Genomic DNA, 15,448 nt, shown 5'->3' with positions numbered 1-15,448 from the left:
TAAAAAGAGTTTACACAGATAGGGTTAATACAAGTTTGAAAAGAGGGAAGGGTATAAAGGGATGTAGAGTCAGCCGGGAACTTATTTCGAGTTGGAACTCTGAGGAGTGAACATCAGCAGCCTTGTGCAATTAAGCCACATTCTTTTTCCTTCTTTCAGGAATATAGGCTATCCTGCCCAGTGTCAATGTACAAAGAAGAGTGTGGAATGATAATCAGTTTTTTATTAATGATTGTTAAATATTTTTAAAGTGGATTAAAAAACAGATTTCTGAACAATGCATAACAGAAATAATTCATATTGCTAATCATCATACAAGGCTCTTATGTTTAAAGTTAGTTACAAAAAGTTCAATAAGAGCAGATTCTGTCAAATGATTATGTATAATTACTCAGAGATCCTTTCTGTCAGGTATCCTTCTCTTTAACGATGGAATCACTGTGGTTCTCATTAGCGCTGAGTCCCGTCTTAGCACGAGCTGGCGGAGTGAACAATGGAACTCCTCCATGACGGCGATTTGTGTTTTGGCCAGCTCCACTGAATGGCTGGTACTGTGAACTGAGTTCATGCTGTTCACATAAAAACTGTTTCCTGTTATCTCTTCTCCTTGTACAGCACAAGTAAATGATCTCCATTATATTCAGGAGTACTGAAATGCCTGAAACTGCAAGCATAAAAAAGATAAAGATCGTTTTCTCTGTGGGACGGGAGACCATACACTGGGCACCAGCCATTTCGGCGCAAGGAGACATTTTACAGTGGAACTTTAAGTGAATGAATGGAGAACCAAAGATAAAAAACTGGCTCACACTAAATCCAACTTCCAGGAAGATCTTTAAAAAGAGCTGTGTCACATACGTGCAAAAGAGTGTCCCTTTTAACTTCACCTTTCCACGATCATCCGTATATTTACGTTTCTTTAATTTAATTCCATCAACACCATCCTGCAGCTGTTCCATCATTTTTTTCTCTTTATGAATTATGTGTACAGCATATCCCAGAAAGACAAGGGTAGGAGTTGACACAAAGGTGATCTGCAGGACCCAGTAATGTACAAAGGATATTGGAAACTTCCAGTTGTAGCAAGCATGTTCACATCCTGGTTCCTGAGTGTCACAGTAGAACTCTGACACTTCATCTGCCCAAACATTGTCTGCAGCAGCACCTAGGACAAAGATCCGGAACAGGAAGAGGACGCTCATCCAGATCTTGCCCACTATAGTTGAATGAGATTGGACCTTGTGTAGCAGTGTCAGCAGGTAAGACCAGTCTCCCATGGCTGAAAACTAATTTGATATATGGAGGAAAAACACAGTTAGTACACTTAAATCACTATCCCACCCACCAGTCTGAGCCATGGTCTGACTATCCCTCATCACACTCACTCTACTCAGACCAAACAATTTGCAATATGTTCTTCTACTTTGTTTCTCTTTTTCTCTGTGTGTGTGTGTGTGTGTATATATATCTATCTATATATATATCTCTATCTATCTATCTATCTATCTATCTATCTATCTATATATATATATAATATCTATCTATCTATATATCTATATATATATATATCTATAGATCTATAGATATATATCTCTATATCTATAGATATATATCTCTATATGTGTGTGTGTGTGTGTGTGTGTGTGTGTGTGTGTGTGTGTGTGTGTGTGTGTGTGTGTATAGTGAGATGGAAATTTAAATGACTCAATAATAATAATGGTGTGCTGTGGTCATTTTAAGCAAATGTTTCTTTTTTAGACAAACAATACCTAATAAAGTTTCATTCAAAAAGAATCTGAATCAACTTACAAAGGCTTACACAATGTCTAACTCAGCATGCTCAGCATGTACCTGACTCTGAGAATCAGGTACATCTTCACACAGCAGCCACTCTGGGTCTAAATGACAACACCTTAGACTTCAAAACCATGAGCTATGACTATAAACTATGACTCACAAAACTGAACAAAAACTTACAAACAGTGGTGCTGGAGAACCGGAACATGACAAACACACAGCATGGAGGAGGTAAGAGGATGAACAGACGTTAACGACGCGACACCGAGTAGGGGAAGACACAGACACTAAATACAAGAGGTGAACGGAGCGAAGAGGAAACAGCTGGGAGACACGGCTGACGCTGATTACACTGATGATACAGGGAGAGCACAAAGCTGAACGCACTGACATGGGACACAGACCTACAAAATAAAACAGGAAGCACACGACAGACAGAGACACAGACGTAGACTCATAAGCAGGCATACCGAATATAACACATAGAACTCAAACAATAATAATCATCATCATCAACAAAACACCAGAGAAACAAAACGTTCATTCAGAAATAGACCAGAACTCAGAATGCTGGGTCAATACTGACCCAGAACCGTGACAACAGATTTTCTTACAAACACACAACCACACAAAAACAGCTGTTTAAAAAGACATTTTGGTCTAAAAAAAAATTTTTTTCCTTAAAATGGCAACAGCACAGCATTATGAATTATTGTTCCATCGTTTTAATTTCCGTCTTAACACCTATAGTCATCACCCGATGCTATTGGCATATTATTAGTGATCATATTTTGTGGTCATATGATAATTGATTATTAACAAGTTATGAAATATATTTTTGTGATGTTCAGAAAAATTATGATCATCATAAACTTTTATTAGAGTGATCCCTCATTTTTATCGCGGGACTTATGTTCCAAAAATGACCCGCAATGAAATCCACAAAGTAGCCAGCTTTTGTTTTTACAATTATTATATATGTTTTAAGGCTGCAAAACCCCTCACTACACACTTTATACACTTTTTTCAAACACGCATGAACATTTTAACACTTTTCTCTTTTATTTTATACACTGTCAAAGTTCAAACCTTCATACAACAATATGTCTAGTATTATAGAATGAAATCAAATATCAAACCCTGTTTTCAGGATCTGAACATGGGAGTAGAGTTTCATCGACATTGATGTGTTTCTTGGAGAGAAAACCTACAAACATACAGTACAGAACTTCAGAGTCACACTGCTAGCGATCGAAGATTTATGTAAATTTGACAAGCTTAGTGCTTAGCTTGGTGTACAGCCGATCAGGACGCAGCACACAATGTGCTGTACAAAAAAAAAGCATGCAAAATTGCACACAAAAAGAATCCACGAAACAGCTAGGCGGGCGAACCGCGATATAGCGAGAGACCACTGTATTTCCTTTGTGATTTCCTTGTCATAAGTCACTTGTTTTAACATAAAGTTTTTGACATTATAAAGTGTTGACGTTATTCCTGCTGTCTTACTATATTTTTACTAAATTTTACTTTACTTTGTTTACTATGTCTCCTTAGTTATTAGACTTTTCTTCTCCTCTGTGTAATTTGTCTTGTCAGACTTGAGACATAATCACAGGGGTGAAGACACGAGGGGAATCTCAGAAAAAATAAACTATAACGGCAACCCAAGCATAATAGAAATGAACTTAGATAACCTGAAGAACTTAAAAATAAACCATAAACGTCAAAATACATTAAAATTCAAAACGGTGGATCAAATGACCCAGGATCATGACATCATGGTCATGCTCTTGTTTGCTTACCTCATGTCATAGTTTTGCATGATCCTGTTCAGGCCATGTTCATGTTCATGTCATAGTTTACATGTTTAGCTTTAGTTGATCCCAGTTTAGGTTTTAGTTCAGTCTTTTGCCTCAGTTTGCCTTGCCTTGTTTTTCTGCTTGGATATCAGCCTTAAATAAAGAGCTCGCCTTTTGTTATACTTCGTTTTCTCTCCCAAGTCTGCTTTTGGGGCTGCTCCTCATGAACCCCCCATCCCACCCATAACAAGTACTATATATCCGAATTTCCCAGAGGAACCCACCCGAGGGATTAATAAAGTTTTATCTTATCTTATATCCTCCTGTTAGACTGTGATATGGCTGTTTGAAAGAAAATAGTGAACCTTTTTCAAATTGCACATTACTTGTCCTGTTATTATGTGATTAAATGATGGACAACTTTCATGCAATTTATCAAACTATTGACCACATCACTCCTGTAAAAATCTATTAATGTATGCAATCCACAATTTACAAACCAATTTTATAGTCTATAAAAAAATCTACTGCTGTAACACTGAAAAACAAATCAGCCAGACAATCCTACATCTCCCAACTGGTAAACAATAACCAGTCTAATTCTGCTTTTATTTTATTCACTGATAATCGATTAATCCCTGATAAACTATTAATACTACTACTGCTTTTAATACTACTGATAATAATCTGAAGATCTAAAAGAAGTTTAACATCTTCCTAAAGTCAGACATTTTCCCTGCCTCCTTTATATGTGAGGTAACCACACCACTTCAAGAAAAACCACATAGAATCACTAGTGAGCAAAGATTGATCACTAGTGATTCTACGTGGTTTCTAGTGGTTCTATGTGGTGATTGGCTCACATCGTATCCAAAGGGTGGAAGTGTTTATTTTTCAGTCATCAGTTTTAGATTTGAAAAAATAAAACTTTATTCAGGGGTTCCTCAAGGGTCTGTCCTTGGTCCATTACTGTTTAACATTTACATGCTCCGACTTGGTGCTGTCATAAAGAATAACTCTATATTCCACCATTCTTATGAATATGACAGATAGTTGTTTGTCCTCACTTTTCTCTGATGATCTAAAATCTCTTCACAAACTAATAAGCTTGAGATCTTTGAACTGCTACCAGAATCAGAAAAAAGTATGCTTCCAAGTTGTTTTCGGGCGATCGTGGCTCAAGAGTTGGCAGTTCGTCTTGTAATCGGAAAGTTGCCGGTTCGAGCCCCGGCTCCAACAGTCTCGGTTGTTGTGTCCTTGGGCAAGACACTTCACCCGTTGCCTACTGGTGGTGGTCAAGAGGGCCCGGTGGTGCCAGTGTCCGGCAGCTTCGCCTCTGTCAGTGCGCCCCAGGGTGTCTGTGGCTACAATGTAGCTGACATCACCAGTGTGTGAATGTGTGTGTGAATGGGTGGATGACTGAATGTAGTGTAAAACGCTTTGGGGTCCTTAGGGACTAAGTGAAGTGCTATACAAATACAGGCCATTTACCATTCAGGGATTGTGGACATTCAAAAACCTTTTTATTTACGTTTTTTTGTTCTGTTCTGTTTTTGTTTCATTCTGATGTTTTTCACTGCCTTACGGGATTGTAAACTTACTTTTTGTGTTTCTTTATTTTCTGTGCTAACGACATACAGTTTTGATGTAATATAGTACTATATAAATATAATTGTCATTAAAAAAAATCTAATCAAAGCATAAAGTCTGCTACTGTTGAATGGGGAAAATAAGTTGCACATATAATCTGGTAAACACAGACACGAGAAATGTAATGGAACAAAATTGGGAGCAAGTGCAGTGTACTGTGTCAGTAATTATACTGTATTTTTTGCTGTATTGTAAATATAAAGAAAAAAACATTGAAATTAATGAATTCTTTATCTAATATTTTATTAATATCTGTTACTATCTAATGTGACTTGTTAATTTTATGTTTAAAAAAAAGAGAAAAGAAATATATGAATATAATGCAAGCACTAGTCCAAACAAACGTTTTGGTTACCGCTTCTCATCCAAGCATTAAAGGCTACTGTAGAGACCCTGTACTTTTTCAATTGAAATTATATAAGAAATGAATGTATTTCTTTAAATTACTCACGCTATTTCAATAAACTTTACTTCATAAGAAGAGACTTTAAATTATTGTAGAAAGAAACCCAAGAAGTGGTGCATTAGAAAACATTTGGTTACAGTTAGAAAAAGAAAACTCAGAATAAGACTCAGAGTGGGTCCGGTAGGTATTATGACTTGTTTGGATGATACAGAATTGAGACAGAAAAGAATCTTTTACTTTAATTTTTGATTAAGTTTAAAGTTTAACAGGTCCATTACCCAAAACTACAGCTTTGAAAACAGTGCATTAAATAGGGATGTAGCAAGTCTCTGAATAGATCTGCGTCATCAAAAATGTGCAAAGATGTTAAACAGGAACTGAGACCTATTTGTCTTAAAGAAACTGAAAAGTTTAATTCAACATTATTTTACAGTAATGAACAGGTGTTTTAAGTCAAGGATGTGGGAACAAAAAATGTACTCACCTATAATTCAGATATTAAGAGATCTCTGCCATGAGCTCATCCAAGAACCAGAGTGGAGGCAGATGAAAATCAAACTTAACTGACCAGGAAGACACTACTTCCTGTCTGAGGCCTGTGGGTTTGGTCTGACTTAAGCAGACATGTACAAACTGCTGATCACAGCATCATGAATCTCATGACAAATTTCATCACCTCCCATTCAATCAGTTTCTATAAAGGAAGCGCTGATAATTATAAAACAACACCATTTTTCTATCAACTCACACTCTAAATCATAATTTCCCAATGTCCACATTGTAGATTTGGGGTATAGTTGGGTACTTGAAAAAGAAACATGCTGAGATATTTGTTGGCACAAAAGAGACTTCGAATCATGTGTCCTAAGTGAGATGTAATTGGGATGTCTCTCGGTTTGCATTAAATTATAAATTTTAAATCAGGTGCCCCACTAAAAACTTTCAAAGTCACTTACACTGTGAGTGTTAATATGTTTATGGTGTAGTAAAGTACAGTATGTCCCTATTAAATTAGCACCAACTAGCTCACTAACCCCACTAGTAGGAAAATGCTGAAATTCTTGCTTCCAATTCAACACATGTCTCATTTTGCTAGTGAGTGTGGGTGGGCGCTTCTTACCAGGGAGTAATCTGATGATTCATCACCCTGAAGTCTGAAAAAATGTTTCAAGGAAGTGAAGCAATCTAACTCACCATAGAAGAAGTGACCCAAGGAGACAAATGATCCACTACCAAGAGAGGAGAAGGTATTAAAGCCAGACAACTCTATTTTCCACCACTGCGACCCACACTGAAAAAAATGCAATAGGGTGGTTGTTGAATTTGCATAGAATTACTTCATATATCCAGCATGACTAATTTAAATTTCCCATCTAAACATATTTTTGTCTTTTAATTTTCACATATTCTTTAAGAATATTCATTCTTTTAGAACAAATCATGTTGAAAAGAAACAAGTTAGTCGTGTTTTATCCTCAAGCTCCGCCCCCTGGAAAGGAAAAATCGGCTGCACTGTCCGCCATTTTTGTCTCTCGCTTTGGAAAATCTACTACCATCTGGAGTTTTACACTTGAAGGTAAATACGATTTTAAAGCTAACACACCAGTGAGAAAGAGTGTAGACCCTTTATATACAGTGGGGCAAAAAAGTATTTAGTCAGCCACCGATTGTCCAAGTTCCCCCACCTAAAATGATGACAGAGGTCAGTAATTTGCACCAGAGGTACACTTCAACTGTGAGAGACAGAATGTGAAAAAAAAATCCATGAATCCACATGGTAGGATTTGTAAAGAATTTATTCGTACATTAGGGTGGAAAATAAGTATTTGGTCACCTCAAACAAGGAAAATCTCTGGCTCTCACAGACCTGTAACGTCTTCTGTAAGAAGCTTTTCTGTCCCCCACTCGTTACCTGTATGAATGGCACCTGTTTGAACTCATCATCTGTATAAAAGACACCTGTCCACAGCCTCAAACAGTCAGACTCCAAACGCCGCCATGGCAAGACCAAAGAGCTTTCGAAGGACACCAGGAAAAGTATTGTAGACCTGCACCAGACTGGGAAGAGTGAATCTACAATAGGCAAGCAGCTTGGTGTGAAAAAATCAACTGTGGGAGCAATCATCAGAAAATGGAAGACATACAAGACCACTGATAATCTCCCTCGATCTGGGGCTCCACGCAAGATCTCATCCCGTGGGGTCAAAATGATCATGAGAACGGTGAGCAAAGATCCCAGAACCACACGGGGGGACCTGGTGAATGACCTGCAGAGAGCTGGGACCAAAGTAACAAAGGTCACCATCAGTAACACACTACAACGGCAGGGAATCAAATCCCGCAGTGCCAGACGTGTTCCGCTGCTGAAGCCAGTGCATGTCCAGGCCCGTCTGAAGTTTGCCAGAGAGCACATGGATGATACAGCAGAGGATTGGGAGAATGTCATGTGGTCAGATGAAGCCAAAGTAGAACTTTTTGGTATAAACTCAACTCGTTGTGTTTGGAGGAAGAAGAATACTGAGTTGCATCCCAAGAACACCATACCTACTGTGAAGCATGGGGGTGGAAACATCATGCTATGGGGCTGTTTTTCTGCCAAGGGGACAGGACGACTGATCCGTGTTAAGGACAGAATGAATGGGGCCATGTATCGTGAGATTTTGAGCCAAAACCTCCTTCCATCAGTGAGAACTTTGAAGATGAAACGAGGCTGGTTCTTCCAACATGACAATGATCCAAAACACACCGCCCGGGCAACAAAGGAGTGGCTCCGTAAGAAGCATTTGAAAGTCCTGGAGTGGCCTAGCCAGTCTCCAGACCTCAACCCCATAGAAAATCTGTGGCGGGAGTTGAAAGTCTGTGTTGCTCGGCGACAGCCCCAAAACATCACTGCTCTCGAGAAGATCTGCATGGAGGAATGGGCCAAAATACCAGCTACTGTGTGTGCAAACCTGGTAAAGACCTATAGTAAACGTTTGACCTCTGTTATTGCCAACAAAGGTTATGTTACAAAGTATTGAGTTGTATTTTTGTTATTGACCAAATACTTATTTTCCACCCTGATTTACGAATAAATTCTTTACAAATCCTACCATGTGGATTCATGGATTTTTCTTTCACATTCTGTCTCTCACAGTTGAAGTGTACCTCTGGTGCAAATTACTGACCTCTGTCATCATTTTAAGTGGGGGAACTTGCACAATCGGTGGCTGACTAAATACTTTTTTGCCCCACTGTATGTGGACTTTTACTGGGGTGTTGTTATTTTACAGGTATGTGGGCTGTTTATCGAAAACCATGAAAGGCCAATGTTAGGCTCCAGTTAGCTAATGGTAACCGAAATTATGCGATAAGCAAATTAGTAATTAACATATATAATGTGAGTTAATATTGTTTGTATATTTTTTCAGTCTAAATTAACAGACTATTACAAACTTGCATCGGTGTCTGTAGTAAGTGGTGGTACCTGCAGTGTCTTAACCATTAAACAAGCTAATGTAGGGCTGGGATATGACTAGTTTGTTGAAACATGTCTGCTGCCAATGTGACTGCTCACACATGGTAACATTACCAGCACATAGCCACAACCGCTATAAACATGCTGAAAGGTCAATCTAGCTTCTGTAGTCAGCAGCTGGAAGACTCAACGCAGACCCAAGATTCAGTGTAACGGTTATCTAAATGTTGTGTGTCCTGTTTGTAAGCCCAGAAAAAGAAATTAAATAAAATGACGACCTTGAGCTTCAAGCTAATGTAAGCGTAATGCTATAGCATAAAGCGACTAATGCAATGATGAGGTTGTTAAATTAGTAAAAATACAGTAAATATATCCAACATGAATCATTTATATTTTTGGTCTAAACATAATTAAGTCTCACGCCTTTCACTTGTTTTAGAAGGATGTTCAGTCTTTTAAAACCAGTCATATCAAAATCACAGAAAATAGTTATGTTTTCTGTTGAAACTCCACCCCCCCCCCCCCCCCCCACCCCCCCGGGTGTGTTCTGCGAGGGAAAATTCACTGTGGCGGTCCGCCATTTTTTGTCTTCGCTTCGTTTACGTTTGGTGCTCAGCTTTACTTTGTCGAGGTAAACTGAAAACTACATGTTTGAGAGGAAACGAAGAGAACATCCATTATATGGGGAAGTTTTTCTCATGAATTGCTGTTGAGCAACATAATGGAAAAAACAAGTCATTCCTTAAGTTAACTAACGATAATGCTAGCTTAAGCTGCGGGACAATATTATGTGCATTAGCCTTTTTTCAGTGCGTGCCCAGTCACATTCGCTTGTTTTTTCTCAGTGAATACAGACTAACAAACTTGTGTCCATTTAGTTAACTGGTTGTACCTAAAATGTTTTAGTTAAACAGTTAAATAAGCTAGTTTGCCATGGGGTGGGCTCTGTGTGTGTTGGGGGGGGGGGGGGTGTCTTCACTAAAGTCGGTTTATTTAGGGCATGACACCTATGCAGTACTCATTAGGAGAGGAAGTGCATGACGTGGGGCTTTATTTCATGTTCTGGGGCAGTGAATGTAATCTACTGATAACATGTTAAAGACACACAAAAACCCAACAAATTATTTTAACTGATTTATAGAGAGACTGAGAGGAGGGCTTAAAGAGATAAAAATAATGACAATATAAATACGTTAAATTTATTTTTTCTGTATCAATATATGGTGCTTATCCCTGCTGAAGGGCAGATTGGTGTTGCTTCAGAACAATTCTCTAGCGTTGTTACATAGAGGTGTTACAGTTAAGGTTTTAATAACATTCTTTTATTTACTAGTGAAGATTTGCATATGTTATCTCACATTCTGTAAGGTAAATTTTCTGGAAAGGTCAAATTAACTAATTTAACTAAGTATTGATGAAAGACCTTGATGTGTATATGACAATAATAGATGTAGTTTCTGGGTCATTTGGCAGAACTGCAAAATGGCCAGAAGGAGGCAACTGCTGTGGTTGCAAACAGGCTTTGGGTGGTATGGAAGTAAGGGCAACTATGGAACTGCTCAGCAACATGGGACCCATAGCTAATAAATAGTAATATGACAAAAAATAACAACTTTGTGTGGATGTAACCTTGTGAGATTTGAGATTTTGACAGCATTTTTATGTGACAACTTCTCTTTTTAGATAAATGCAGAGTTTAAGCGCATTACCACCATGCCACTGCAGTCCATATTACTCTTGCAGATAGATGTGCTATCTGACAAACTAATAAAGGTCTTCAAAAGGCGAGGAGGACAAATAGGAAGAAGACTTCAGAACATTCTGGAGCCCACGGCCCAGGTAAGAAAAAAAATTAATTTCTGTATACACTTTAGGGAAAATAATAATTTTAACAAAATGCTGCTTGTCACTCTATGCCAGGAATCACCTGGGATTTTCACAATTTACCATGGGTGCGTTTTTTTTTTGTTTGTTTTTTTCTTTTACCTGCATTAGAAGTATGTGTGGAGTTCATAGTTGAACACCTCTCTATGCTTTGACAGTATTCTGCTTCTTTGCATGGAGATTTCACTTCAGAAATGCATTACCTTTTTGAGCATTCTGAGGACTCAAATCACATGCTGTAATGAATACATTTTTTTTCACCTAATGTGTTAATGTTAACATTTTTTGGACTAGTGACACAGATTAAAATAAGATTTGGTACAATGTTCTTTGACCAGTGTTCTGTTTAATTAAATTTTGGAATTCTGCATTTACTAGGCCACAGATGAAGCCATTATCCAACGATCTAATAAGGATACAACCATGGTGTCATGGTCCTGGGCCATGTTGGCCCAGTATTCTTAGTTTTCTTGTATGTTTGTATTTTGTTCCCTATTTAGGCCATGTTTCCTGAGTTGCCCTGTTGTGTTGTTCCCTAAGTGTTTTCCCTTCGTGGCTTTTACCCCCTGTGTGCCCCTCTGTGTATCTGTGAGCCCTCGTCTCTCCTTATGTTTTATTCCATGTTTCCCCAGCCCGTTATGTCTGTGTTTTCCCCGTGCTCTCTCTCCTCCTGTCTGAACCTCTGTACTTCCTGTTTGACTCTGCCCGTCTCCCGTCAGTGTTATGTTCACCCCGCCCTTTCTCGTTATGGTTATCTGTGTCAGCTGTGTTCCCCGTGTGTTCCCACTTTCCTCGTTAACCCTCTGTGTATTTCTGTCTGCGTCTCCCTCTGTTCGGCGTCGCGTTCTCCCTCATGCTGTGTGTGGTTCTCCCCGTGTCTTCTGGTATATGTTACAATTAGCTTTTCCCAGTGTAGTTTAGTTTTGTATTGCTTTGGTATCACTGCTTTTGTTTGTCACCTGTCAGCAATAAAGCTGCATTTTGAGTTTATCCCCTGAGTCCGTGAGTTTGCATTTTGGGTCCTCATCCTGCCTGCCACACAGCGACCATGACACATGGGAATTTACATCATAAAGTCAAGAGATGCCAATGGCAGCCCTGAGGACATCGGGATAGTCCTTGAAGGCCAGAGAGTCTGGCAGGATTTGGATAACTATACCCTAGCAGCTGCAATGCTGTTTGGACTAATGTACACTTTGAACCTCACTTACCCACTGGAAAAGTATACCTTCGAGGTATTATAGAAACTGGTTATGGAGCTCAAAAGGAACAGCCTTTCAAAGAAGGCCCAGGTTTTCAGGACCAGACTGTACGATTGAACAGTTTTCCAGTTATGATGTGGGAACAACATGTTTACCTCTTCGAATATGTACCATCCTTTCTTTTAAGCCAGCACTGGTAAAGTTGCAGTACATAGTGAAACTTATTTTTCTGGCACTTTTCAACTTGGGGCCTTTATTACTGCAGTTTTCACTTTTCAAGCCATGGCTCTTTAAAAAAAAAAATCAAACTTTGAATGTCCATTTTTCTCAATGGAAATGGTGCCTTGCACCAATTTCACCAGTTTGCAATTTTTTTCCCAAGGTGCACCACTACAAACAGATTGCATCATCTAGTATTAGTGATTGTGATGTTTAGTAATAGAAGCAAGCCAATACTAATCAGTTTAGGTCTCTTGGTTGTGCGCCTGTGGGTTATAATGTTATTTTAAGTCTCTTCTTTGTGTCATTTTAATAATTACACCCCTGTTGCCATATTACCTTATGGCTCTTACATTTAAAAAACTATTTTTTACATAAGCGCAATGTCATAAGGCCCCACAATGTTGAATTCAGGTTACAGCAGATAACTTTGAGGAATGTTGTGGAATGTTTTTCAAGAGATGCATTGTACAAATATGACTCATGTATATTTTGGAAGCCTGAATTGAAAGTCCATTGTTACAAATGTGTAGTATTTTCAAAAATACAGGTCATTGTTCAAAATGTTTTGCTTATTTCTTTGATTGAAGAGAAAGTGTACAGTACATACAGTAAGATCAGCCTTAATTTAGTTTTATTTATTAGCTGCAGAACTGCATTTGTGGCTGGTCAAAACTAATTACTGACATGGTCCTTAAAATCCACCAAGGCAGGAAGAAGTGCCTCAGCGAGCTGAGAAAGGGGCCTCACATTGACACATTGTCAGAGATTTACAGTTAACAAACAGTCAGGTGAATAAACAACAATGAGACACTTGTGTAGGTTAACTTGCTGCACGGGTGAAAAGCTCAGAGCAAATCACACCGAACTGCAGTATTCGTTTATTTTTATAGGTTACATCGTCAATATGCAAATATAATCACATTTCCTGTCACGCAGGTCCTGATGTCTGTCTGCATGCAATCTGTGTGTGTGTGTGTCACAGAGTATGTGTGTTGCAGGTCAATTTCTAAGAATAATATAATGCAAGTCAACTTCTGCGGATATGTATTTCTGTACTGATCTCTTGTCAGCGTCACAGGGTCAGCTTCCTGTTTCAACAGAAAGCTGTGTCTGGTGAAATATGTATAACATAACATTTGAAGCATAATCAAATAAAACAATAAAAATTCCTTAACACATACTTTTTAAGAAGTCAAATCAGTCGATTGAAGTCCAGAGGCAGGAGAATCCCCACAGTCCTCAGGATATCAGCACCCTTTTCGAAGTTCATTGTCATACAGAGTCCCCCATAGTCTCCAGATCGGAACTCAGTCAAATCCAACCAGTAGCAGTTCCCAGTCTAGAGCTTAGCCAGCCACACTCAATATTAGATTCTAGCTCAGGGCCCGGCCATTTAATATTAGCCCCTAGTTTGGAGTTTAGCCACCAACAGCTAGGAACACATTTGTGTATAGATGTTAGCCAGCCACAATCAACACTGCGTTCCAGTCCAGAGCTCATCCAGAAAAGGCCAACAGAATCTTCCAACACTGAGTCTAGCCAAACCACTACCAGCAAGGGAAAGGAAGATGGAAAGTAGGAAAGATCAGATTCAGCGGGAAGTTGATACATTAGTGAAAGACAGAAGACAACTGAGGAAACAATGGAGGGGGGCCTATGAGACAGAAAGGGAGGGACTCATTGCCCTGCAGGAGGAAATAAAGCAACAACTTACAAAGCTCCAAAGAGCAGAACACCTCAGACGACAACGTAAGAAGAAAGAACGGACAAGGACCCTTTTCTACAGCAACCCATACAACTTTTGTTAAGAGTCTATTTGCTGAAGAGAAGAGTGGGTGCCTCAAAATGCCCATAAAAGACATGGAAGATCAACTGAGGAAAACTTACTCTGATGATTAGAGGCATGAGCCAGTCACCATTCCGAGTGATATGCTGCCTATCCAGGCACCTGAACACCAAATGGACATAAGACCACATACATGGAGTGAAGTGGAGAAGGTAGTGAAGCAGGCAAGAGCAGCATCGGCCCAAGGACCTAATGGCATCTCATATAGGCTCTATAAAAACACCCCACAAGTTCTCAAATACCCGTGGAAGCTGATTCAATTCAATTCAATTCAATTTTATTTATATAGCGCCAAATCACAACATAAGTCGCCTCAAGGCGCTTCATAGATACAGAGAAAAACCCAACAATCATATGACCCCCTATGAGCAAGCACTTTGGCAACAGTGGGAAGGAAAAACTCCCTTTTAACAGGAAGAAACCTCCAGCAGAACCAGGCTAAGGGAGGGGCGGCCATCTGCTGCGATTGGTTGGGGTGAGAGAAGGAAGACAGGATAAAAGACATGCTGTGGAAGAGAGACAGAGATTAATAACAGATATGATTCAATGCAGAGAAGTGTGTTAATACATAGTGAGTGAGAAAGGTGACTGGAAAGGAAAAACTCAATGCATCATGGGAATCCCTCGGCAGCCTACGTCTATTGCAGCATAACTAAGGGAGGATTCAGGGTCACCTGGTCCAGCCCTAACTATATGCTTTAGCAAAAAGGAAAGTTTTAAGTCTAATCTTGAAAGTAGAGATAGTGTCTGTTAGGGAAAATATTCTAAAACACTTCTTCAGTAAAGACTCAGAGAAGAGAAACACACAGAACTTCTTGCTAGCAAGGGCAGCCTCCAGACTGAGACTCGCGCTAAGAAACTGCCCCGGTCTTTATTTATACTTCAGTGTGTGTGTGTGTGTGTGTGTGTGTGTGTGTGTGTGTGTGTGTGTGTGTGTCCTGCTGATCAAAGGGTCATATAACATGAAAGCACAAAAGGTACATCCTTGGTCAGGAAGAGGGTAATCTCCCCCTCACCCTAGATGGTTCACCCTAGATAACACAGTGAAGAAGTCCAGCAGTTCATCTAGACAAAAAGGCACTTAGACTAAAACAGACATAGCTATGTTAAAACAATAAAACAATAAAACAAGGTGCGACCTCTCTCATGCTCCCAGGACGTGGGGGTGAACATCCTAGAATG

General features: G+C 39.2%; 1 protein-coding gene across 1 annotated transcript; it reads right to left on the bottom strand.

Moving 5' to 3' along the window:
* Positions 1 to 407: 407 nt before the first annotated feature.
* Positions 408 to 2,265, bottom strand: LOC146624929 (gap junction Cx32.2 protein-like). Its single transcript, XM_085364209.1, has 2 exons — positions 1,978 to 2,265; positions 408 to 1,286 (listed from the first exon to the last, which is right to left on the bottom strand). The coding sequence occupies exons 1-2, from the start codon at positions 2,263 to 2,265 to the stop codon at positions 408 to 410; spliced, it is 1,167 nt and encodes a 388-aa protein (XP_085220335.1).
* Positions 2,266 to 15,448: the final 13,183 nt, after the last annotated feature.

This window comes from Diplotaxodon limnothrissa, linkage group LG10, assembly GCF_057381915.1.
Source record: "Diplotaxodon limnothrissa isolate DT_005_m linkage group LG10, D_limnothrissa_male_GT1.1, whole genome shotgun sequence".
Classification (NCBI taxonomy): Eukaryota; Metazoa; Chordata; class Actinopteri; order Cichliformes; family Cichlidae; genus Diplotaxodon; species Diplotaxodon limnothrissa.
The sequence above is the reverse complement of the archived record's forward strand: the minus strand, read 5'-3'. Positions and strand labels throughout refer to the sequence as shown.

Bases quoted from the DNA above. Each gene is read 5' to 3' on its own strand.
- LOC146624929 (XM_085364209.1), bottom strand. From the start codon at position 2,265: ATGCCTGCTTATGAGTCTACGTCTGTGTCTCTGTCTGTCGTGTGCTTC. The intron at 1,287-1,977 runs GTAAGTTTTTGT...ATATCAAATTAG, and splicing joins GTTCTCCAGCACCACTGTTT to TTTTCAGCCATGGGAGACTG.